The 22,531-nt window shown below is 41.1% G+C and overlaps 1 protein-coding gene across 2 annotated transcripts in view; it reads right to left on the minus strand.

Annotated features, from left to right (window-relative positions):
• The window catches only part of LOC138540857 (vitellogenin-A2-like), a 70,299-nt gene that overhangs the window by 7,764 nt on the left and 40,004 nt on the right, over positions 1–22,531 (minus strand). For both annotated transcript variants that reach the window (XM_069641715.1, XM_069641714.1), the window contains exons 23-31: positions 21,897–22,481; positions 20,730–20,780; positions 18,427–18,534; positions 9,734–9,946; positions 9,480–9,622; positions 5,483–5,621; positions 5,252–5,387; positions 4,671–4,857; positions 1,667–1,755 (exon numbers count right to left, since the gene is read on the minus strand). In XM_069641715.1, the coding sequence (XP_069497816.1) occupies positions 1,667–1,755; positions 4,671–4,857; positions 5,252–5,387; positions 5,483–5,621; positions 9,480–9,622; positions 9,734–9,946; positions 18,427–18,534; positions 20,730–20,780; positions 21,897–22,481 (1,651 nt within the window). The remainder of the gene's footprint in view (positions 1–1,666; positions 1,756–4,670; positions 4,858–5,251; positions 5,388–5,482; positions 5,622–9,479; positions 9,623–9,733; positions 9,947–18,426; positions 18,535–20,729; positions 20,781–21,896; positions 22,482–22,531) is intronic.

Consider the following 22,531-nt stretch of genomic DNA (forward strand, 5'->3'; position numbering starts at 1 on the left):
CAAGAGACTGGATGAGGAGAGAAAGAGTACATGGTTGAGTAGATGGTGGTAGCACTCAACTGGTGGAATACCTATCACCCGGTGCTGGTGAGTCTGTTATAGCATCTGTCAATAACACAAACTGGGTTCCACATTGTGAAATTCGCCTGCCCCAAGATGTCCAGTCCAATGTGTTCCGAGTCTGGAGGTTTGTCCCACGATCCATGGGCCTCATGAATACAAGATGGTGGAACCAGCTACTAAGAAGAGCAATAGCCTGACAAGTGTGGCAAAAGAACAGCCTAAAACACATGAGAGGAAATAAGGGTCATGGGCACTTAACAGCCCCAAAGACTGACTCGCAGAGCAAAAGGGGAGAGAGGGATGAACTGACAAACTATAGTCAGCAAGCAAGTTAGAATGGTTCTTTTTTGTTTTCATGAGTTCCCTATAACTTTGGTTCCAGTCTACCTAGAACCCTTCGCCAGTTTTTATTTGTAAAATACCTTCTTTGAACTTTATATTTTGTTGATATGAGTTGTCTGTTAATCCAATAGCCACGACAGTACCAAATTTCCTTCTAATAAAGGTTGGTTGCCATAACAACACACAGTCTCAGACGGATTGGACTTTCCTTCTAGTGGGTAAATACAAATTGGAGCCTCAGCTTGAAGCAAACCTTGTGCAAGACATTTCATATGGTACTAAATGTCTAAATGTGCATGTGTACAATTAAATAGAAATTAAAGTTTAGTATGTTGTTGCTATATATCTAATTCAACAAACTGGATGTTATGAGCCTGTAAACAGTTGCAAATGTTCCATATTTTTCACCTGGCTCTGGAGACCTTATTATTTATAATACATTGCATAAAACAGGGGGCCTGCTACAGCTCCATGAATTACCAAGTCACTTTTTGCTAATATAAACAAACATGTTTAGCTGTTAATCATGAGAGATATACAAATGTATTGTCCAAATTTAAACACACACATTGTAATAAATATAAAGCTAGTTGGACACATATCTTTATATCATAGCACATTTGTTAACAGTTTCCTGCCATAACAACTGCTGTTTTCAGACATTGGGGCTCATTATATGTTTGGTGGTATCCCACCAGTAAATCCGGTATGATACCACCAAACGGAATTACTGTTACCGGCACTTGGTCTGCCAGAATTACCGGCGGATTACAAGTGCCAGTAAGGGTAAATTAAATCCCCATTCCGTAGAGCCCCATATGACTCTATTGGGGGATTGCTGGTATTACCAGAACAGGTAATCCCGGTGTCAGTAATACCAGCTGCTTTTTGTCAGTGGGGTGCCTGACTTGCCTCCGGCTCTTGTCAGGAGGTAAATCAGGATCGCCACTGGCAAACTCGGAGTATGCTGGTGTGGTAACGTGCCAATAAAAGGAAATACCGGAACGTTAACACTGCAGTGGCATTCTCCCAATGAGGCCCAATTTTCATTGGAATTAACTAAACCCTTTTGTAGCTATGCATGCTTGACAGTTTTACTGGAAATGGTGGTATTTAATATAATTGTGTGCAATCAATGTGATACATGGGTGTAGTACAAGGCATGTGCCGTTCAGGTTCTCATTTAACTTACGTTTTATTAGATTTTTAAATAATATTTTTAACCAACAGTGAACTTGGTCCGTATCATGTATTCACGTACCTGAATGAGACTGATAGGGCAAACTTGTGACTTCAATTCCATTAATCGTCACCTTCTGGGAGTCACCGGATGGCGACATGGTGATGTCACTTAAAAATGAGGAATTCACAATTGTGTTAAGCATTGTCTTTGAGTTTGAGATACAAGACACCCGAATGACTCAAGCCCTGACATGGTGAGCTAATCAGGAGAAAGAACTATGGAAACTTATCAGGGCTACGAGCGAGGAAACGTGTTCTCCAGTGATGCTAGGGAAGGCAAAGCAAAGAAGAAGAAGAGGACAGAGAGATTGAGGTTTGTGGATGGCTCATATCTGTTAAGATGTTCCACATATCAGAGAGTGGATAACAAAAAAGGACAGAGAATTTAAGACATGCCCTGAAGGAATAAATATTAGATGCCAGAAAACATAGGATGACAATGAGCCCTCAAACCACTGCAAACATCTGTATGCATAGTACATTGTGTGCTAGCTGGAGCCCTTTGCCTCCTGTGAAATTAGGCTGTGAGTTATTACTCTGATGATAACACTGACCACCAGGATGATGTGAACATTTGGTCTCCCATTTAGAAGACAACAGGCAGTAGGTACAATAAGTAGGTACAATAATCTGCCTACTCTCACACATTTTGGGTGGTGTTATGTCCTGCACATTTTTTAAAACTTTTCCAGAGGTTCAGCCAAGGGTATAACATCAAGGCCCTGAGTGGAATGGAAGCAGAGCACACAACACCTTTTTTTTCAATCTTATGCACTCCTGTGTTGGCAATGTGGAAGTTTCTGAAGAAATGTATATTCCACTTGCCAGAGGAATGCTGAAGGCATTACTGGCAAGATTGGAGAGAAATTGCTTGTCTACAGGGAATATTTCCCCTATAGCACTGCTATGAAATAGACATAGTAATTTTAGCATTTAAAATAGAAATATAGTATAATGTCCAACAATGTACTTACACAAATCCCACAATAAACATCAACTTTATCCGCCTAGCGCCTCTAGTCTTCCCAGAGTAAACACATTATTGTATGTTCATATTCACATGTCTGTTTATAAGGGCACTTAGACTCACACAATCAAATAATTATTCCTTTTAAGTCCACCTTCACATTAGTAAACACAGAATGTTATAAACCTCTGTCTTTCGTATGAGGGAAACCAGATACAAAATAGCCTGAGCCACATCATACGACAATACATTATATATTTCATGTTATGTTAAGGTGTGTATTAAACTGTTTGGCCAAATAGAGTTTCTTGATCTCTTAGCATATGATGTAATCCCACTCTAAAAATATCTAGGAAATGTGTTGCTTGATCCATTTGGGAAGGTCATATATAAACCAAATTTAAAGAAATCAATGCATTAGATGCAATGGCATTCTAAAGTCTACAAAGCCAGAGTTCCATCTTGCAAGTGAGGTGCACTGAAACTATTTACTGCTAAAAGCCGGCTTAACTAGGATCTGTATTTACCAACCTCTCCAGGAGGGGGTCAGAAAATGGTGACTCCCTGGATGTTCTTGACTATGACTCCTGCGTTCCCTCACCATTGACTATGCTGGCTAGTGTTGATGAGAGTTATAGTCCAAAATATCTGGAGAGACAAAGATTCCTGACCCCCCATGCCCAGGGTGCGGCCGACTCTTTGATGACTCCTTCAATAAGTGAAATATGTAAGGTAATGTAAAAAGCTCAGATATTTTCAGAAAGATAGAGCCAGAGATAACAAGTTTACACTAGCAGACAGAGACGGGGCTGGCCATTGAGCAAGGTTCGTGGATATAATTATGCACAGGCATTTGCTAAACAGGCGCTGACATATAGTGATAAATGCTGCTGCACAAAATAATTGGAGCATGTACTGGACTCCGGTGAAACTGTATAATGTAAACCAATCATGCATGGCTGGAGCTGTGCTGGGGCACTTGCAAGATATGTGCACATGCTCCTTCTTGACTGAGTGATTTGAGAGAAAATGTAATAACTCTTAATCTAAATATTCAATTATCTCTTGCTGTGGAGCATTGTTTGATCATCTCTATTGATTTATCAGAATGTAAGATGTGAAACAAATTGGCAAAGCTCTACTTAATTGACGCAATTATGATTAGGACGACAATAGCACTGAGCAATCAGAAGGGTAATAAATCACTAAAATGTACATATACATCTATGAATTACACCAACTAACATTGCTTAAGTGTACATTATTAAGCCAGAGGAGTTCAGGACCTATTTGACAAACATTGATGCCCCTTTATGGAAATTTATGATTTAGATTCCTGACACCAGCACATTGATTTCTTAAGAAACATCAGTATAAGCCCCATTAATGTTATTTTCTATAAGAAAGGTTGTTTGATCTTATGGTACACTGCCTTCATTGCTTAAAATTGTGTGTGACATTGTTGCTTCTCAAAAAACTATTAAATGTTAGGAAAAGGCATACAGTCTTGCCTCAAGAATATTCCCCGGAAATTGATCTTTCTTTTGAATTAATTTGGTAGTTCCTACACCAAAAGAAGTAAAGAAATGTTCTACCAATGTTGATACATTGAATATTAAATAGGATACATTTGTGCTGTCTTGCATTTATGCATAGGTGATTTCTACTGCTTGAAAAAGCATTACCCATGTGCTGAGAATTTAAAGGCTTATTAGGAGATATACAATGTGAACATCTTACTCAATGGCAGTGATCTTAAAATTGTGGGGAAGGACCCGAAAGATGGCAAGGGGAGTGCAATGCTCTTCCAAAAGGGAATTGATTTCAATAGAAAACATGAGCAGATATGGCATCTGAGGTCCGGCAACACTATTTTTCATCAAGGGAGTGTTTGACATCAAAATGTTTGAATACTACTGCTCTATGGTATTGCTAAGATCATGGCCCCCTCAAAAAGAATGTACATATCAAGCAAGATGCTGGGCATGCTACCACTGCAGACATTTATGCACTGTATGATAGCTGTGGCAACGGACATAGAACTGTCATCACTTACTAGCTGCCAAGCATGACATTGATGGACTTATGTTCTGGGGACTCTTCCGCTGTCTTCATCATTACCAAGAAGTTCAGCTCAGGGCTACAATCCTGGGCTAAGACATGATAGCAACTTCCAGGCATTGAGTAGTTAAATGTAACGTCGTTGAAGGTTGTGATTCTATTTTGTGACACTGTGCAGTGACCTAAAATAATAACATGCATTATTTGCATTGACAAATATTGTTGTATACATTTCTATGTGAAAGTAATGTGCTATTCATTGTTAGTGATCTTTTCACATGTCCAAATATTAAAGCTCTTTAGTGGTTATATTTAGAGATCAGAATATTCATAGGTTGAGCACAAAGTAAAAATGTATTTTAGTATAACATTTTTCCATCTATATGAATATGTACTTGATTAATATAATATCTTTTGTCCGGAAAATAACTAATTGGTTACGGTTTTGCAAGTCAGATCTATTGAACATGCTATGAGCTATGTTCAATCGAAATTCCAATGGAAATCATACACAAGAGGACGCTGGTGAATGGCCAGCATGATAAATCTCATTGCAGGCAATGACTTGTTACTTACCTCTCAGTTTGTCTAGCAAGAGGTCAGGGACTTCAGTGAAGATATTCCAGCTGGGGGATTGAATGGCAGAGGCCTGGATATGTGGACCAGCAGGAATCGCAACTGGGAGCTCAATGGATCTGCGATATAGTGTGAGCTGCAATCGAATGAGAAGAAATACATCATGAATGGCTCTAAATGTTATCCCAGATGGTAATGCGCTATCTGTATAGGTTTTAATAAAGTATTTACCCTTGGCACTTGGATTAGGGTGTCCATCCTTCTTGACGAGCTTAGCGAGAGGATGACCTTTGCTTCTTTATGGGGATTTTTCTGGAACTTTTCATAGAATCCCACCATAAATGCTGCTCCTGGAATAAATTGGGCAGCCCTGCAAAATAATGTTCTTCTTAAGAGTGCATATTTCTAATATATGTTTAACACAAATGTTGGTCATGAAATGCATTTGTGATCATTTGCATTTGAGTATTAGTATTGCGGAAGCATGTCGTATACACTGCTCATATGCCCTAATGCTAAAAAGAAAATTGGTAAGAGATGCAGGAATTTATGAACTGGATAATTGGATGATGTATCAATTGCACTCATGGCTCGAACAGATACATTTGGAGTTATCATGGCTATCATCATTAATACTAAACTATTTGTATTTACTGAAAGCTGTGTTATGGATTTGGTTGATGAATTGGAACATAATCTTTGGAGGCTGGCTTGATTGTATGGCTCAGGAATGTCCTCATTTTTGGGAAAGTCTAATATAATGAATCTCTCCTTTTACCACAGACCTCTAAGAAAATTATTTCTTTCCTTCAGAATTTGGCCCTTTGGTAAATTTCTAGAGATTGTGGGCATTCCCTTCTCCACGCACTCTAATTGCAGTCCATGGCATCCCGCAGGGTTTCCATGGAGAAGAAGACTGTTTGCCTACAGAATATTGTAATAGGTGTATATTCATTTGAGGATGTATGGTTATATATGTTGGTTAGCTGTAAGCCCCTCTTTATCTTGAAATGTTCATCCTTATAATGTGTTTGCATCTTTGGAAATGTTTTTTGCGTGAATTAATTCAAAACCCTACACCCTTTCGAGTAGATACCTTGTTATTTTTGTTAGTTGTTTGTTAAATGTAATTATACTGATGATAGCCTAATGATCGTATTGTTTCCTTATTAGGGAGGTAAATGGTATGCTAATACTGAAAGCATTACTTATCTTTATTTTCTTTCCAAAAATCAAATATCCATTACTTACGACCTTGTATAGCCGTCTCCACTGTAATGAAGAAGCCGCATGAACAATGAGGCTCAATAGAAATTATTGGTCTCATAACAAATATTATCAATTCTAAATGTTGGCAAATATAAGGGCCTCTGTTAATGCCCCATGCAATGGTTTGTTGTGTCGTTGTGTTTTACATGACAGAGGATATTGGTGTAGGGAATGTCCTGCAAAGACTGTTTGCTGACAGTCATAATGTTCATTTGAACATTCATAATGAGCAGACACTAAAAACATAAAAAGTAGACGTGTTTTGTCCATTGCTTTCCTCTACATCAATTGACCATGCCGATCACTTAGAGGTAGGCACTGTATAAGGCCTTCATAACAAAATGAGACCTCAAATGCATGGGCCCATAACAAGATTGGTGGTATCTTGTGGTAAAATCACTGAGATGCCACCCAACTAAATTACCATTACCTCCACTTGGTCTGGCGAAATTACCACTGGATTACAAGTGATGGTGTTAGTTTCCATTATTTGGAGTCCATAGGACTCCATGGGGACTTTGGCAGAATTACCGCAGGCAGTAATTCCGTCAATGTTGCTGTTTTATTTGGCAGAAATGTGGCGGATTTACCTCCAGCTCTCAGCTGGAGATTAATCCTACATCTCTTTGCCAACCTCATAGTATGGGTGTGCGGGAATGCAACAGTAGCATGGCAGTGACATAATTACCACCACATTACCACTGAATTTGCCTGCACCGCCATACTCGTAATGAGGCTGAGATACTTTTACTTATAAAATGTAGACTTCTCAGGTCAGATGAACAAAGGGATCTCATCCCATTGAGAAGAGAAAAATATGGGCTTTAAAAATGGGGACACCGAACAGGGATTGGTCTGCACTCTTAGATCAATGATCTGAGAATGTTGTATTGAACTTACCCCTGGGGGCGAATTGCATTTTTTATGGAAAGACAGCCCAAGCTCATGACATGGTCCTACAGCCACTCATACATTGACAGGGAATTTGCCGGAACCGCGCTTTCCAGCGAAGTGGTACACTTAACGTTAGACATCGGATTACACACAACGAACAGAGAAAGCACGCCCGCGCACAGGTAGGAATCCTGATTGGGTTGTAACACGCCTACCGATACAATAGAACAGTACGCATATCAGTTTACTAAATATACTGCATATTTCTAGGAAAGAATCCCCCTTACTTTCGAGCAAGGCGGGAATTCATACGTCTTCCGTGACTGGCCCTCACAGTAAAACACCACTACTAAGTGAGGGTAAGCATATTTTTATTCAAGGAAAATGCATGAAGTCAGATTGATTGGTGTGTGGTGACAGGGGGACCCAACGCTATAGTAAGTGCCTGGTCCCTCTGCTCCACACGTATAACTACTCCTATTTACATTGATATATATTTACTTTTTAGTGATCATATAATCTCTATGTGTAGAGATTTCCTGATTGAACTCCAAATCCAGCACTGAGGTTTGTGTTATTTTGCACCTATACATGATTCAGTATATTGATTAAAGCACGACTTCCAAAGAATATTGATTTAGTTTTTTTGTCATTGATTGCAGGTGATAATTAAAGAACAGTCATCCAATATTTAAACCTGAAGAAGGGCGGAACTCGCCCGAAACACATAGTTAGATGAGAGGACTACTGTTACAACGATATCAGATAACTGATTCCTACTCAAATATTAGGACTTGAATACAAAGCTTTATGAGAAATTTTATGCGTCAACAATATAATCAAGTGATGTACAAAGAAAACATTTTATGTTACAACATTGAAGTATATTTGTATTGAAACAAAATCTGTGTATGGCATTGAGAAATACACGAATATTATGATTTCAAACATATTTTACAGAAAAACTGATTTTTTGCGACTCATGAATTATTTAAACTAGCTATATATCTATAAAATTAGTGCAATTTGTTTGCTGGTTGATGTGCCCCAGTTTATTCATCGTGATTAGCAGTGAATCTCTGCAGTTTCTATGGTCCTACAGCTTCTCTAGGATTCTCACTGCTCTTTGTTCATTCCCGACAATGCTTATTATACTCTATATTCATCCCCCACAGCACTGAAACCACTGGGCAATGATTAAGCCCATGGACACTTAAGACGAGGATGGCACAATATTTAAAGATTGAATTAGGATCCTTCAGATACAGGCGGCTTGCACAGGTATTCTGGGAGATATGCATAGCATGGAAGAATACACAATATATACTCAACTGCAGGGGAGGCTTAGTTAGATGTGAAAGAAGGGGTGATGTACAGCAGTGAAGAGGAGAGCAAGTGGGTCTGAGGGAGAGACTTGATAGATGAGGGTTTTACTTTAGTTCCTTCCTGAAAGTCTTAATTGCGGGAGTGAGTCGGGTTTTTTCTTTTTTTTGGTAACGTGTTCCACGATGAACTCCAGGGTCTAAGCATGGAATCCATCTGCTAGGTGCTGTCTTGCTTCCAAGAAGAGCATGTTGCCCCTGAACTATCCTCAAAGCTTTAACGACTAAGCACAATCCTATGTGTGTAAATTATAAGTCTTATAACTGTAGGTGAATTCTTTAACAATATACTGATGTGTGTCTTGGCTAAACTGGTGCAATGCAGGCAATGATGCATTACTAGATATAGTTATCCTTCAAAATGTTGACACTGTGTGACAGGGCAGCCTGTCATAGGTAAAAAGCTGAACACCTTTACAATGGCTTTTAAATGGTCATAAATAAATAAAATACTTATAAAAACTGTTTCTATGCATTAGTCGATTTCTAGTAATTAGGCCATCTCTTGGATTTCGGTGTTGACTAGAAACTGGCCAGTGTGCAAGAGAACATGGCACATAAATGATTAGATGATTGTGTGCCACATGCTAATGGACAAATAACAATATCTCTGCACCAAAAAGTTTCCACATCTAGGCCCCATATGTTCCATGCATTAAGAGGAAGGAAACATGAAATATTACCATTTCCCAGCTGATTTCAGTTTGGAAGGGATTCTTGGCCACTCTACTTTCACCCTCAGGGCTGGCTGACTGCCAAAGTGGCCAGTTTCAGCCTTTGCAGCAATTTTGTAGTCCTGGCAATTCTGGCCCCATTTCAGAGAAGCCTACATCATAAGATAAAAAATCAATTCAGTAAATGTAGATGGTTGGAGGAGATGTAATTTTCCTCCTCCCCATGACTTGTGTTTCTCTCAGAGCTCTTCTTTCAGCCTCACCTGAGCCTCATGAGAGTTGACGACCACAGCATTAGCGCAGGCTCGCCATTTACTGGCACCAGCGATTTCCACCACGTAGGCCTGGATCTGGGGTTTGGAGGAGTGGTAATTGGCGTATAAGATCACCTGGTACCCTTGCTTCTTGTTGTCATTTCTTACAGCCTGAGCGGTAATTGCCAACATTGGGGGCTTGTTGTCTCCCAAAAACGCAGGCTAAAATATGGGAACAAAAGTGGTACAATTAAATATACATATAACATATCAAAGTCAAATTTCCATCAGCTCAAGCTAGGAGATTTATTTGTTTATATATAAAAATCAACAGGTGAGCATCTGAGCACTTTGGCTTAAGAAGTATAGAAGAGCTACCAATTAAAACGCCTTCTCTTTATGACCCTACAGAATTTCAAATCAAAGAAACCCAAACAGAAAAAGCATGGTCCATCTACCTGGCACTTGTTCCTGAAAAATTGCAACCATTCTATACTAGAATAAGCATAGCTATGGAAAATGATTGGCCATTTTCTCAGACATAATTCTGAGGCCCATTCCATGCAGAGCACTTTTGCAGCACCAATCTGTCATGTGAGTATGAGACCAGAGCCTAATAGGCCCCCACAATACCTAACCAGCTCTACTGGATTAGGACATGCCTCTAAAGCCGCTAGCCAATACATTGAATTCCCCATGCAAGTTCTGTGGCCAAAGACAATAAGCTCTGCTTCTGATGGAGTCAACTTCAGCCTATTCTTGGCCTGCCAGTCAGCTACCTTTGCATGCTTCTACTGAACGAACATGTCGAGAGCATCTGATTCCACTGTGAGTGGCAGAGGTTTTACATTCCTGGAAGGATAGCTCAGGGGCAACACTCTGGTCTTGCAAACAAGACTACTCTGGTGAGTCAGAACAAGGACGAAGACACTGGGTGAACATTTTCACTTGTTATTTAATAAATAATAAGAAAAAGGCCTCTAACTTTCCCTATTGCTATTTGGGTGTTCTCTGCCTATATAAATAACTAAGTTGCTCGTCTGTCATCAGAAAGTCATCAAAAGAGAAAGTCCACTGTTCAAGAAACTAATTCTAACTGACCCGCCCACTGTTATACCAAAGTAAGGTCAGGAGAATGTCTCCCTTCACCTGATTGGCCTCCTGGCAAGGTTTCCCCTTTTCTTCAGACTTTTTGTTAATAGGCTCACTTTAAACAGTCTTTTGTTACCATCTGTACAAGTACTTGTCACACTTTCACAAGCTCTTTGGTTTTTACCTCCTCTTCAGGTATTTTCTTCCAGGGCTCCCTTTTAACTCTCTTTTTTCTCTTTTGTTCCATACTGATATTTCTTTTGTACTTCTGTAACTTATATTTTCTTAGATGGGATATGCTTTCCTGGTGGTTAATCCCCCCTTCCCACTCCAAGGGTGGTTGGTGTTTCGTAATGTTTCTCTCAAGGGGTTTGCTTTCCCTTTCTTTGTAGAATTCTCCTTCTTATTTGTACCGTCTCTGCCTCTTAACATATTTGGCACTTTCCCCTCTTTCAGGTGTATTTGTGCTCTGCTCTTAATGCTCCCTCTCTTTCATGTTTACTCAGGGTTCTCTTTTTCTCATTAGAAAATTTTCCCTCTCTGATTTAGACCCACTCTTCAGGTATTTGTGAGTTACTTTCCCTTTGCAGGGTATGTGTGCCCCACTCTGAATGGTCTCTTTTCCAGCTTGCGTTGTGATTCTCTTTCTCACATTATTACAGTTCCATTTCATCAACTTAACTGTCTCGTCAATTTCACTGGAATTAATTTCTCTTGTTGCATAACGATTCCTTAGCAGCCTCGCTAGCCTCCAGATCTCCCTGTTACCTTGAAATCACCTGGAGATGTCTTCAGGGCCTCGGCTTGCTCGGGTTCTCTTCCATCGTTCCAGTTATTTTCTCTTCTTGTTTTCTCTGGTGTCCCGCTTTCGGTCATCTCTCTCTCTGTGCAAACCAGTTACACTGCGCTTAAGTGGATGTTCCCTTATTTCTCTGCGTAGTGGTTTTGGCGTTGTTGGACGGGCACCATGCCCACCATGAAGTCGTTTTGGCTATGACACAACCAGAATCTAGGTTCTCTTCTCCTCAGTTTCTCTCTTCATACCAATGCTGGGCATCCAGCATTTCGCTCTCACTTTCAGAGTAGTTCTGAAAGTTGCAGGCACTGTGGCTCTCCTTGGCTCCACCTCTCTCAGGTGTGATGCAATCAGAGGGCTTCCCCTGGTTGCGTATGCATCTCTCTGCTTTGCCTCCTCTCAGTATGTGCTCTCTTTGTAGCCTCCTCGTCTCAGTTAAATGGGGGTCTAATTTTAAAGAGACAGATCCTCTTTCTTGTTTGTAGCAGTATTTTTTAGTTTTGTCTTCACCTAAGTCTCTGAATTTTATCCTGTTCGTCACCTCTGATAGTCCCATGCCACCATGGGGAATGGCTTAGATGGTTATTCATAGGAACAGGAGCCTTTGTCCCCAAAAGTGGAGTCTCTCTCAGTAATGTCCCACTTGCCTCGACCCCTTGGGAGGGTACTCACCATCCCTAGCATCAAAGAGGGGCTCCTCCTTGGGGAGAAGGGATGAATACCTGCAATTCGTCACATTACATTGAGCAGCACAGGTTCCTTTCCCAGTCCCAGTACATGAAGCACAATATAAGAAACAGATTTCATTTGTAGACACAATTGTTTTACTTGTCAACAATGGACATGTTTAATAGGGGAAAACAAAGAAACAATCTCATTGCAAGATTGAAAAGAAGGTACAGTGATAAGCTGAGATCAACCGTCCAGTCAGACACGGCAACTGATCAACATTTCCGGAAAGACACTATGGAGGATTTAATGGAGATTATTGTTAAATTCTGTTGACATTGGTGACACAAATAGTGCGTACCCATGTCCAAACTCATATTATCTTGGATGAATACTTTACTTTTATATCCCCCTTGTAGATAGATCACTCTCTTGCAAAGTTCAGCCAAATTTCTCAATTGTAAAAGATCTATGCATGTTTGCAATTTCTATTCTCATAAGACAACCGTCACTCGTGTGGAGCTATGGAAATGATTCTGCATTCTAAGCAGGACCCATGGGCCAGTAAGGACAATTTTGAATCTTGCATGATAGAAAAGACGCAAGAGGACTTCAGGACGTAGAAGAGGCTGAGAGTGGCCTTTATTGGCAGCATGTCCTTTACCTACTGCAACCCCAAAAGGACGTCATATTTCTGCACAACACTAATGTTAACATTAATCCAACAGCACTGCAAACCGCCAAAATACAGAAGCAAGGGTTACATTATTATTTATTTATAGACATATATTGCATGTAACATTAGCTCAATCATCTTGTGAGTACTACAATGGATATCATAGAGACAGTGAGAGAGAGAAAGAGAGTGAAGACCCTGCCGAAAAAGTGCTCTCTTTGGTTATGATGAAAGTAATATTTGGCCAATCTGGAATAGGTTGTTGGCATACTCAAGCAAAGAGTTAATTGGAGATATGACAACAAGAAGATGTAGAGTGTGGGAGTATTTGGAAGGGAAGCATTCATGTAAGGTGAGAAATGCACAAGGAACACAAGTTTGAAGCAGTAGAAGCTAGAATGAACCCAAATAATTTGTTTTCTGGGACTAAAGGTAGGATTTATTCTTTGGCAGTGTTCCCCTTCCACATATTGGTAATTTTTAGCGTTTACTGGAGAGAACGCATAGTGTTTCTATAACAATTACTGTTCTAAGGAAAAGCAAAATGAGGCATGGCATTCCATTTACAGTGTGATTTGTAATGGTGAATAGCATGATTCAGGTAGTACATGGGGATAATATAGTTATGTGCTGAGAAGGGCAAGGTTAGAGGTTAGGCTGGAGGGGTGGTGCAAATGTAGGTCTTTGGTGCCATGTCCCTGGATTGGATGTGCTTTTTGACACCAGTCTTAATAGCAAAGAGTAGGTCATTTCTGTGGTAGGGATCAAGAAGTGGGAAGTAGCGGACGCATGATAAAGAGCAGGGTGAAGCGGGACTAGAGAGGTTGAGAGGTGCTTGAGAATGCAAAGGAAGAACGAGTCGGGAGAGATAGAGATGGCCAGGTATTGGGTGGAAAGGATTTTGAGACAAAGAGTAGGAATTTGAAGACAAGTGGCATTTCATAGAGAGGAGCCTGCGCATAATCAGTGGGAAGAGGTAGGAGATAATCAAAGGAGATTGAAGAGTGTTGGCAGCAAAGGTGAATATTTCTTTGCCTGGCACAAAAGAATAGAGGAGAGTTCCCAGCAGGAGATTGAATCATAGCCTAGTCTGGTGAGGACAAGAGTGGAAATTAAGCTTGTAGGGGTGTAGCAGGTAAGATGGGGATGGATTTTGCAGATGTTCAGGAGGTTAATCCTAGCAGCTGTATACATGATGGTAATGCACAATTGGAGTTTAAGGACCACATTTCGGAAAACCTTCAGGTATGGTGTGAGGAGTTCTAGTGGGAGGATATAGGAGAGAGGCGAAGGAGTAGGGCTTTCACAGAAAGTAGACAGCTGATTTCAGAATTAGAAGAGTTTAGCATTAGGCAACAAAGTGCCAACCAGTGACATACGGCAGCAAGCCAGATAGAAATATGAGGGAAAGGTTCGAGGATAATGGAGTGGGAGAAGAGGATTTGTATAGAATCTTAAAAATGTGGTAGAAGATACCAAAAGACAATGTACATTTGTCTAGTGGGGAGGTGCAGGGGAATTCAAAAACAGACAGGTCCTGAACCCTGATGGACCATCAGCCGAGAGAGGGTTGCAGAGTGGGTTCCAATTTTCCAAGAGATAGAAGCATGGTAAGAAAGAAAGTAGAGGATCCGGGCCATGGCAGTGCCGTGAAAGGCAAGGATAGAGATATAGGAGAAGAATAGGATGGTCCACCAAGTCATTGGCCACCGCTGGGTCAGGAGTATAAGCACAGAGGAGCTTGCAATGGTGAGCAGTGGTGAGGAAGTTAGCCATGTGGCTAGGTGTTGTGCATGTGTAGTGACTACTGAAGACCCCAAATTGAAGGGAATCTCGGGTGCTGTTGCACTCCTGGTACTGAGTGATGCAGTTAAACAATACACAGTCATGAATTCTGTAGTAGTGAGGCAGATGCAGAGAGTCCGGAAGTAAGACTACATTGCTATATCAGCTGAAGGGTTTTTCAATGATATGAAGAACAATAACACACTGCAGTAAACATGAAGATTCATTAAGTAAATGATTCAAGAATAAAGGAAAGAGGATGTAATAGGTGCCAGTTTGTTGATTATTTTTGTTCAGTGAGATCAGACAGGACACAGCATAGCTTGGAAACATAAGGCTGGGTGCCTGTTAAGCTAGGGTGGTGAGGGGAAATGATTGCAGAGTGGATTCAGTGGGTGTGAGGGCTAGTGGAGTGGAGGAAGAAGAAGAAGAAGGGATGGTGGTTAAGGATTCTAATTGTAAAGATTGATAGGAATATCTTATTCAGAGTGAGTCAAGGGGATGGAACAAGGCACCAGGCAGCATTTTCTAGAGTGTGTGGATGGATGAAGAGAGTAAAGAGGATGGAGAAAATATAAAGAGTTTGCAGTCTATTGAAGAGAAGAGGCGAAGAAGAGTTTCCTTTTATAATTCATAGAAGGCAAGACAGTGTTTTAGTGCCACAATGCCTATGCAGTCATATGGTCACTTAACGCTTTTCGTTCAGAATGTTGTTACAGTTCGGGGTGAGGGAATGACGGAATGAGCTAGATTGTGCTAATCAAAGGGACAGACCAGTGCTGAGTTACCATGTGAAAAGCAGTGTGTGATAGACTTGGTGTAGTGAATGGAGAGGGCTAGAATGGAAGCCCTGTCTTCAAGAAACTAGGTGAACATGGAGTCAAATTGTTATTTAAGTGGAGGAAAAGGGATGCATCTGGAAGCAGGGGCATGGAGCCTGAGAAGTGAATTCAGGAGCAGTTATGTTATGTTATGTTATGTTATGTTGTGTTAATCTATAGTGCCCTCCAATACCACCCCAGGGCAGTATCCAGGCACTCACGTGGCTCTGCAAGAAAGAGGATGGGGTTGGTTAGTGAAGGATGAATAATAACATAGGTCCAAAGCCAGGAGAAACCAGTGCTGTGTCTTGGCTTGCAGATGGTAGGTTGCGTTCACTGGCTTGCTCTATCCACACGGGTAAGGTCCAATGCCTGGGATGTTTTCTCTGTGGCTGTTTGGTGTGATGGGGTGTGTCTGTGTGTTTTGTGTGGATTGCGGGTATTTATGGTTGTGCACACTGGCCTGTTGTATCTGTATGGGTAAAGTCCTATGCCTCGGATGTTTCTATGTGATGGTTTGTCATGTTGGGGTGAGTATGTGTTTAATGCGTAGATTGTTCGGTGTTAAAGATTGTGTGCACTGGCTTGTTGTGTCCGTACAGGTAAAGTCCAGTGTCTGGCTTTATTTATTGTAAGCTTGTGTTGGGTGTGTGTTCAGGTATAGGTTGGCTAGCAGTCAGCGTGTATAGTGTTTGGGTGGTGTGTTTGAGGAAGTAGGAGCTTGGTGTTAGTACTCTGGCTACTCGCTAAATTCTTCTATGTGGCTAATCTACACAATCCTATCTGTTGTGACAAAGGACTAATGTCCATAATTCTATCTAAGTGTAACACATTGTTCAAGCTAAACTTGACCCATGGCTAAACTTCAATATTCTATTTAAGTGTGACACATGGTCAATCTTCACTATTCTGTCTAAGAGTGACGCATAACTAATCTTCACATGTCACTCTAAGTGTGATGCATGGCTGAACTTCACAATTCTATCCAAGTGTGATGCATGGTTAATCTTCAGAGGGGTGTCAGAGGGAGTGGGCAGATATAATGCACAGAGTAGATGAAGGAGGAGAAATTGAAGTTTATCTCAAGAAAGTGCCCCAGCTGCAATTTGGCTAATTGCAGAGAGAGAATAGGAAGTGATCAGTGAGTGTGGAACCACTGGGCAGTCGACTGGTGTTAGACATGTGCAGCAGGTTGAAATAGCCCTTTAGAGTAACTAGATTCTCAATGGGTAAACTGTCCTGGAGGAGGGCAAGATCATAGAGGGAGGAATTGGGAGTGCCAGAAAGTCAAGTTGTGAAGAGTGATATGCCGTATGAGACAGTGGTGAAATCAGAAGGGGGGAGATGTATGGGAAGGAGTTTTTTGATCGATAGGCCAACTCTACTGACTTTTTGTTAGCAGAGTCCATGTTCAGGGTGGGGAAGAGTTGCGGTGCCATGGAAAGCAATCTGAGTATCTGTAATTGGCACTGCGTCGAGAGGAGGCCTTGTTGCACAGTTATTGGGCATTCCAGTACCCAGTGTGAGTAATGTAAGATGATGTCAGAGGGAGACACAAGGGATAAGTGAAGTGGGGCGGCTGTAGGTGAAGTTATTGGAGCAAGTGTGACAATGCAAATAAGTAGTTGTTTGGAGGAGGTGTAAGGACAAGGATAGACTCTTTGGAAGGATAGATCAGGCTACCATGCAGCGGTGCAGTTGGTAGTGCAGTTGGCGGTGATTAAGAGGAAGAGGATAGGTAGAAGCATGATGAAGGTGTGAAGAGAGGGCACTGTGAACCATAGAGTATGTTGGTGGAGGGAGACTTAGATAAAGGCAATCAAGGTGCTAATGTACATGGCAGAGTTGAATAGCGACTAGAAATAGAATTGCAGGCCAGCATCAACCTGAAAAATGTATTAACAGGCCAGTAGAAAACACAGAACTTAACACAGAATTGACATTATAGGTCAATTTAAACCACAGAAAGTACTAACAGGCCAGTATGGACCATGAGAGTTAACGTAAAAGCTGGAACCAACCACAACACTTAAATCACAGGCTGGTAACAACTAATGAATTTAAATTACATGCCAGTAGTGACCACAAACGGGACCCTAGAGTCCAGTAGTGACCACAGAAGTTAGATTACAGGTCGTTAGTGGCCAAAATTCAGTATTAGCAACAGCAGGCTTTAAATTAAAAGCCACTAGCGTGCATAGAAATTAAAGTACAGGTCAGTTGAAAATACAAAGGTAAAATGTAAGGTCAGAAACGAAAAAAGAACTTACAAGAAAGTAGCTACAATAAACATAAATTCACAGATCAGTAGCACATGGAGTGCCACACCAATTACACCAGCTTGCAATTCGAATCTGGATAAGGGTGATGTCAGTCATGTCGCTGAGGGCAAAGGTGTGTGGGTGCATTGTACAGGTTAACAGGTGTTATACTTGCGTGGCTGCCAGTTGCCTGCCCTGTTCTTCCCAACCATCAACTCCCAACTTCAGGAGAAAGGAAGGCCACATACTTATAGGTAACACTGGGCGACATTGGCCTGGGAACTTACAGGAAAGGGAACCATGTAAAGGTTGAACAGGATATGAGATAACCTGGTGCCTAATGGGACATCACGTGGCACTGCAATAGTATCAGCAACCGTAGGGATTTAGAATGTACTTTTCAAATGAATAGATTAAATGTTACATTTTAAGAATTGATTTTTTAAATTCCAAAAGTCTTGCATAGTTCTGAAGACTGATGCTGATCAAATCCAATCATTTTGTACCTTCCAAAAAGCCAAGTGTCATTCCATCAGGTTTGGAGAACTTGAACAAACCCAAAAAAGTCTGATGCTATGTCACAGTTACCATGGCAACCTTACCCGCGATGGAGATCTCCTGTTTCCAGAGTTACTGCTGCTGCTGGAAGAGCTGGAGCTGGAGCTGGACTGGGAGGAGACTCTTCGCCCTGAGGTTCTCTTGTTGGGATTCTGTTAAAAAGAAGTTGCGCATGCTACTTATTTAGAAAATACTTTAAGCTCTTATGATGGCACAGATATTGGATTATCTTTCAGACATTAAATTAGAAATCATTGAGCTAAAGTCTTTTGGAATGTATTGTATTGCAACTGATGAGACCCACAATCAACACGCCATCTTTCATCCACTTATTGCTGTAACCTTTACATAATAACAATACATTTCTATTTAATATTTACTTCCTTCTCTGCCAGTTTGTCTGATTAATAGAACCACTCTTGCACCTAGTGTCTCTGACCTCCTGTTGGGTGGTCTCCCTATTACTGATGGGTAGCTTGTGCTCTCTGTAGCCAAAAAAAATGTTCTCTCTTCTTTCACAGGTCCTTCAGTTATTTATTTATTTTTTTTATTTGTTTTGGTTTGGCTGATTAATTCAACCTTTCAAACAGTATAGTTTACATCATCAACAAAAGTTTCATACGTTTTAAATCTGATTAGAACTAGTTTTGACACAAAAGAAAAGATAAAATTGAATATGTACAAATGTGTAAATTTACAAAATCTTGCATTCTTAGCTTAATTGCTCAGGGATCACATAGTTAACAAACTGAACCAACGCAATTTGGACAGAGGAATCCGTACTGGTCAGTTATTATGTTCTGTGCTATGGAAGGTGGTTTAATTTTCGCTGGACGCCTGGAGAGACGGTTGCTAAGGCAGGCCTATCTGTGAAGCAGCTATGTGGGATTCATTTCATATATCACCATACAATCTCTTGAGTGGAACATATGTTACAGTTGCATCACAAAACATATAAACTACAGAAATGTCCAAAGTAACTTTGACTCTGCCACGACCAGGCACTCTACATGGCATTGCACAATGAGCCAACTGTCATGGAAAATAAACTTTTCAGAATAATCTTTGTGATGTTCTTGGGCCCGGTATTGTGTTGCCCATAAAAACAGATGAAAGTAAAGCTCAACATATTGACCTAGTCTATCTGGAGTACTATAGTGTTTCTTTAGCTGTGTATGTTGCTGTGAGAACTGTGGAATTGTGCATGTTATATATGATGTTATATATTCAGCTTCATGAGCAGTGCCTGATGGGGTCCAGGTTATGGATATCCTGCTAACCACAACTGACAAAGGTCTGTTTTTTAGTGTTTGCAGGCACTGCAGGGAAAATAGTGACGGTTTTTCAGCTAACAAAGGGGTTCTCAGCATGTAATTGTTCTAAACTGGTTTTGGAGGGTGCAGAGGTTCAGGATGTACTCTCAGGTTTGTGAGGGGTTAGGAGGGATACAGTAAATGGTACCTTGGGAGGTTCTGTGGTGGCACCCTGGCATCTCCCACCTTTCAACATGCTTACATGCAGATGCCCAGGCTTGTCCCATTCCCACAAATGTATATGCCCACCGAGTATATGTTGCTATGTGTTTTCTCAAATATTACAGTCAGAGGCATTTTTAAGGAAACAGAATGATATCATAGGTTCGAAAGCCAGACACATGGAATTTGTAGAGCTTTGGGATGATTTGCAATGCCTTCCATTGAAGGCTTGGGGTTTATTTTTTCCACATCCGTCCAGCATCTTGAGTAATCTTCACCCTGGTGTCTCTGTCTTTATTTCTACATTACTATATGCCATCCCCCTCCCTTTCTGCAAAATTGTACTATTTCCTTCTCTTACATCAAAAGATGTCTGTTTATTTCATGGTGAAACGTTCCTTTGCCAATCCATGAATACCTTCTTTCTAAGGAATTTCCTCAGGACACACAACTAGTGAGTGGTGGGATAACACATCTTCCCATGACGGTGTTTCATGTAACCTTCCAAGCAAACACACACTGTGACAGTGGGTACCTTTGCAGCAGACCACAGTCTGTTCCTGTGCTATGCTGCATGGTGCTAAATTGAGCTCAGACCATGCTGGTGCCGCTCGCCATTACGAACAATGGCTGGTTCTTCTTACTGCACTTGGCATTGGTAGTCCTGTACATCCTCTCACATGCTATTAACTAAAAGTCGCAAAGTAGAGCATGGACTCGGTCAGAAAAGGTGCTTATAGCCCTTCCCACCTTCTGTGTGCCTGGAGCAGCTGAAACAATTCAAAGTACCTGTTCAGCGCCCCACATGATTTACACTATTAAATCCCAAATCAGACGTGATTCACCCCAATACATGTTGAATGAAAACTTACCGCATTTCTGTTTGTTGGGTTGAATCGAAGCTCATAAATCTCAGGAGTGTTCTGAATGCAAAAAAAGAAGATTGTTATTGTTTTAGAAGTGTGTGAGGTGCAGGCCATCTAACAAATTCTGCAGACTTAAAACCAATTTCCATGGGGTCAGTAAATGAGCAAAGGTTCATGAATGCTGGCACATCTTTTTCTCTGCACAGGGGAGAAACTGATCAGCAAGTTAATGCATCTGTGCTGGGAATGGCACAGGAACATGTGACTACGCAGGGTTACGTGCCTTTCACCATAAAGGACATAGGCAGTCATTGATGATGTGTGTCATATAACCATGCACATGGCCGAGAACTGTAATGGATTCTGCCATGAAAACCATGGTCAAGGAAATCTGCAGAAATCTAGCTGGTGCACAGGGAACAGAAGAGTGATCCCCAAAGAACAGCATGAAGATTCCCCACAAGGTATCGTACACTCTACATGGAAATATGGTTAATTGGTTTCACAGTCTTTATTCACACATACTGAGCACATATCTCACAGTATTGCACTGCTCTTAAAAGATGGCAGCCCAAATGCGGGCTATCCACACTCTGTACAGGGCTCCGCTGCTCTCGAGCTAGGCCCCCGCTTTGAACAATAAAAATAAAACTGTGCAGGAAATCATCATGCTATAGAATGTGTCCATGCATTTCTTACACCTCCACCTCATTCAGACTGAAAGCTTTTGTGTTATAAATAGGTGTACACTTACAATTTCACAATATTTGATGTCACATTTTGTCTAACCCCACAAAAAATAAGTTCAAGCACACTGGAAGAATTTCCTCTACCTCATCCAAGTAAATTTCCTTTCACAGTATTATTGTCTCTAGACATCCCTTTTCCTCTTAATCACCACAAAATGCAAACATGTTTCTTCATTTGCCGAGTCCACTTATACTCCCAACAGTTCTTCCTAATAAATTAGCGTTCATTTTCAGTTAATGCCTGAGGAAGAGGCCATCTGATCATGAAGGTTAGCAGATGCAAATAGTAATGAACCTAATGAGGTCATCCTCTATGTAAGATCTTGCACCGTTTTTGATATTTTAAAAAGAAACAACAACCAGGACTTTCACAGAAATTAGGACATTTAAACTTAGCTCATAATTTGTTTATAAAAAAGCCTACCCGTTTCCTGGCAGACTCGTTGCTGCTACTGCTGCTGCTGCTGCTGCTGGCACTGCTAATGCTCCATTGCTTCTTACGGTCCTGCTGGTGCTGCTGTTGCTTTCCATGGCGAGCACTTGTTCTATGACCTCTGTGTCTGCTCTCATTGCTACTGCTACTGCTGCTGCTACTGCTGCTGCTACCACCCCGATTGCCAGGAGTCCTTTCTTTGTTGCTCTTATTTTGATGATGCTGATTCCTGTTTCCATGGCGAGCACTTTGCTGGCTGCTGCTACTACTACTGCTACTGCTACTGCTGCTGCTACTGCTACTATGGCTACTGCTGCTGCTGCTACTGCTGCTCTGTCTTCGGTGCTTATCTGCCTCTCTGTCATTTCGGTTTTTTTGCTGACTGCTGCTAGATGGGCTGCTGGATGATGATGAAGAGGAGGAGGAGGAGGATGAGGAGGAGGAGGAGGAAGAGCTGGATGAACTAGAGGAGCGCCGCTGCTTTCGATTCGTTGCCACCTCTGCCACATTTGGTACCACTTCTTTGTGAGGTTTAACGTGTTTCTGCTTCTTTTGCTTTAAGCTTCCATTTCTCACCTGTAAATAAAATGCCAATAGATTATCTGCCGTTACCTCTGAATAAAGGT

This window comes from Ambystoma mexicanum, chromosome 1q (assembly GCF_040938575.1).
Source record: "Ambystoma mexicanum isolate Mex_15411 chromosome 1q, UKY_AmexF1_1, whole genome shotgun sequence".
Classification (NCBI taxonomy): Eukaryota; Metazoa; Chordata; class Amphibia; order Caudata; family Ambystomatidae; genus Ambystoma; species Ambystoma mexicanum.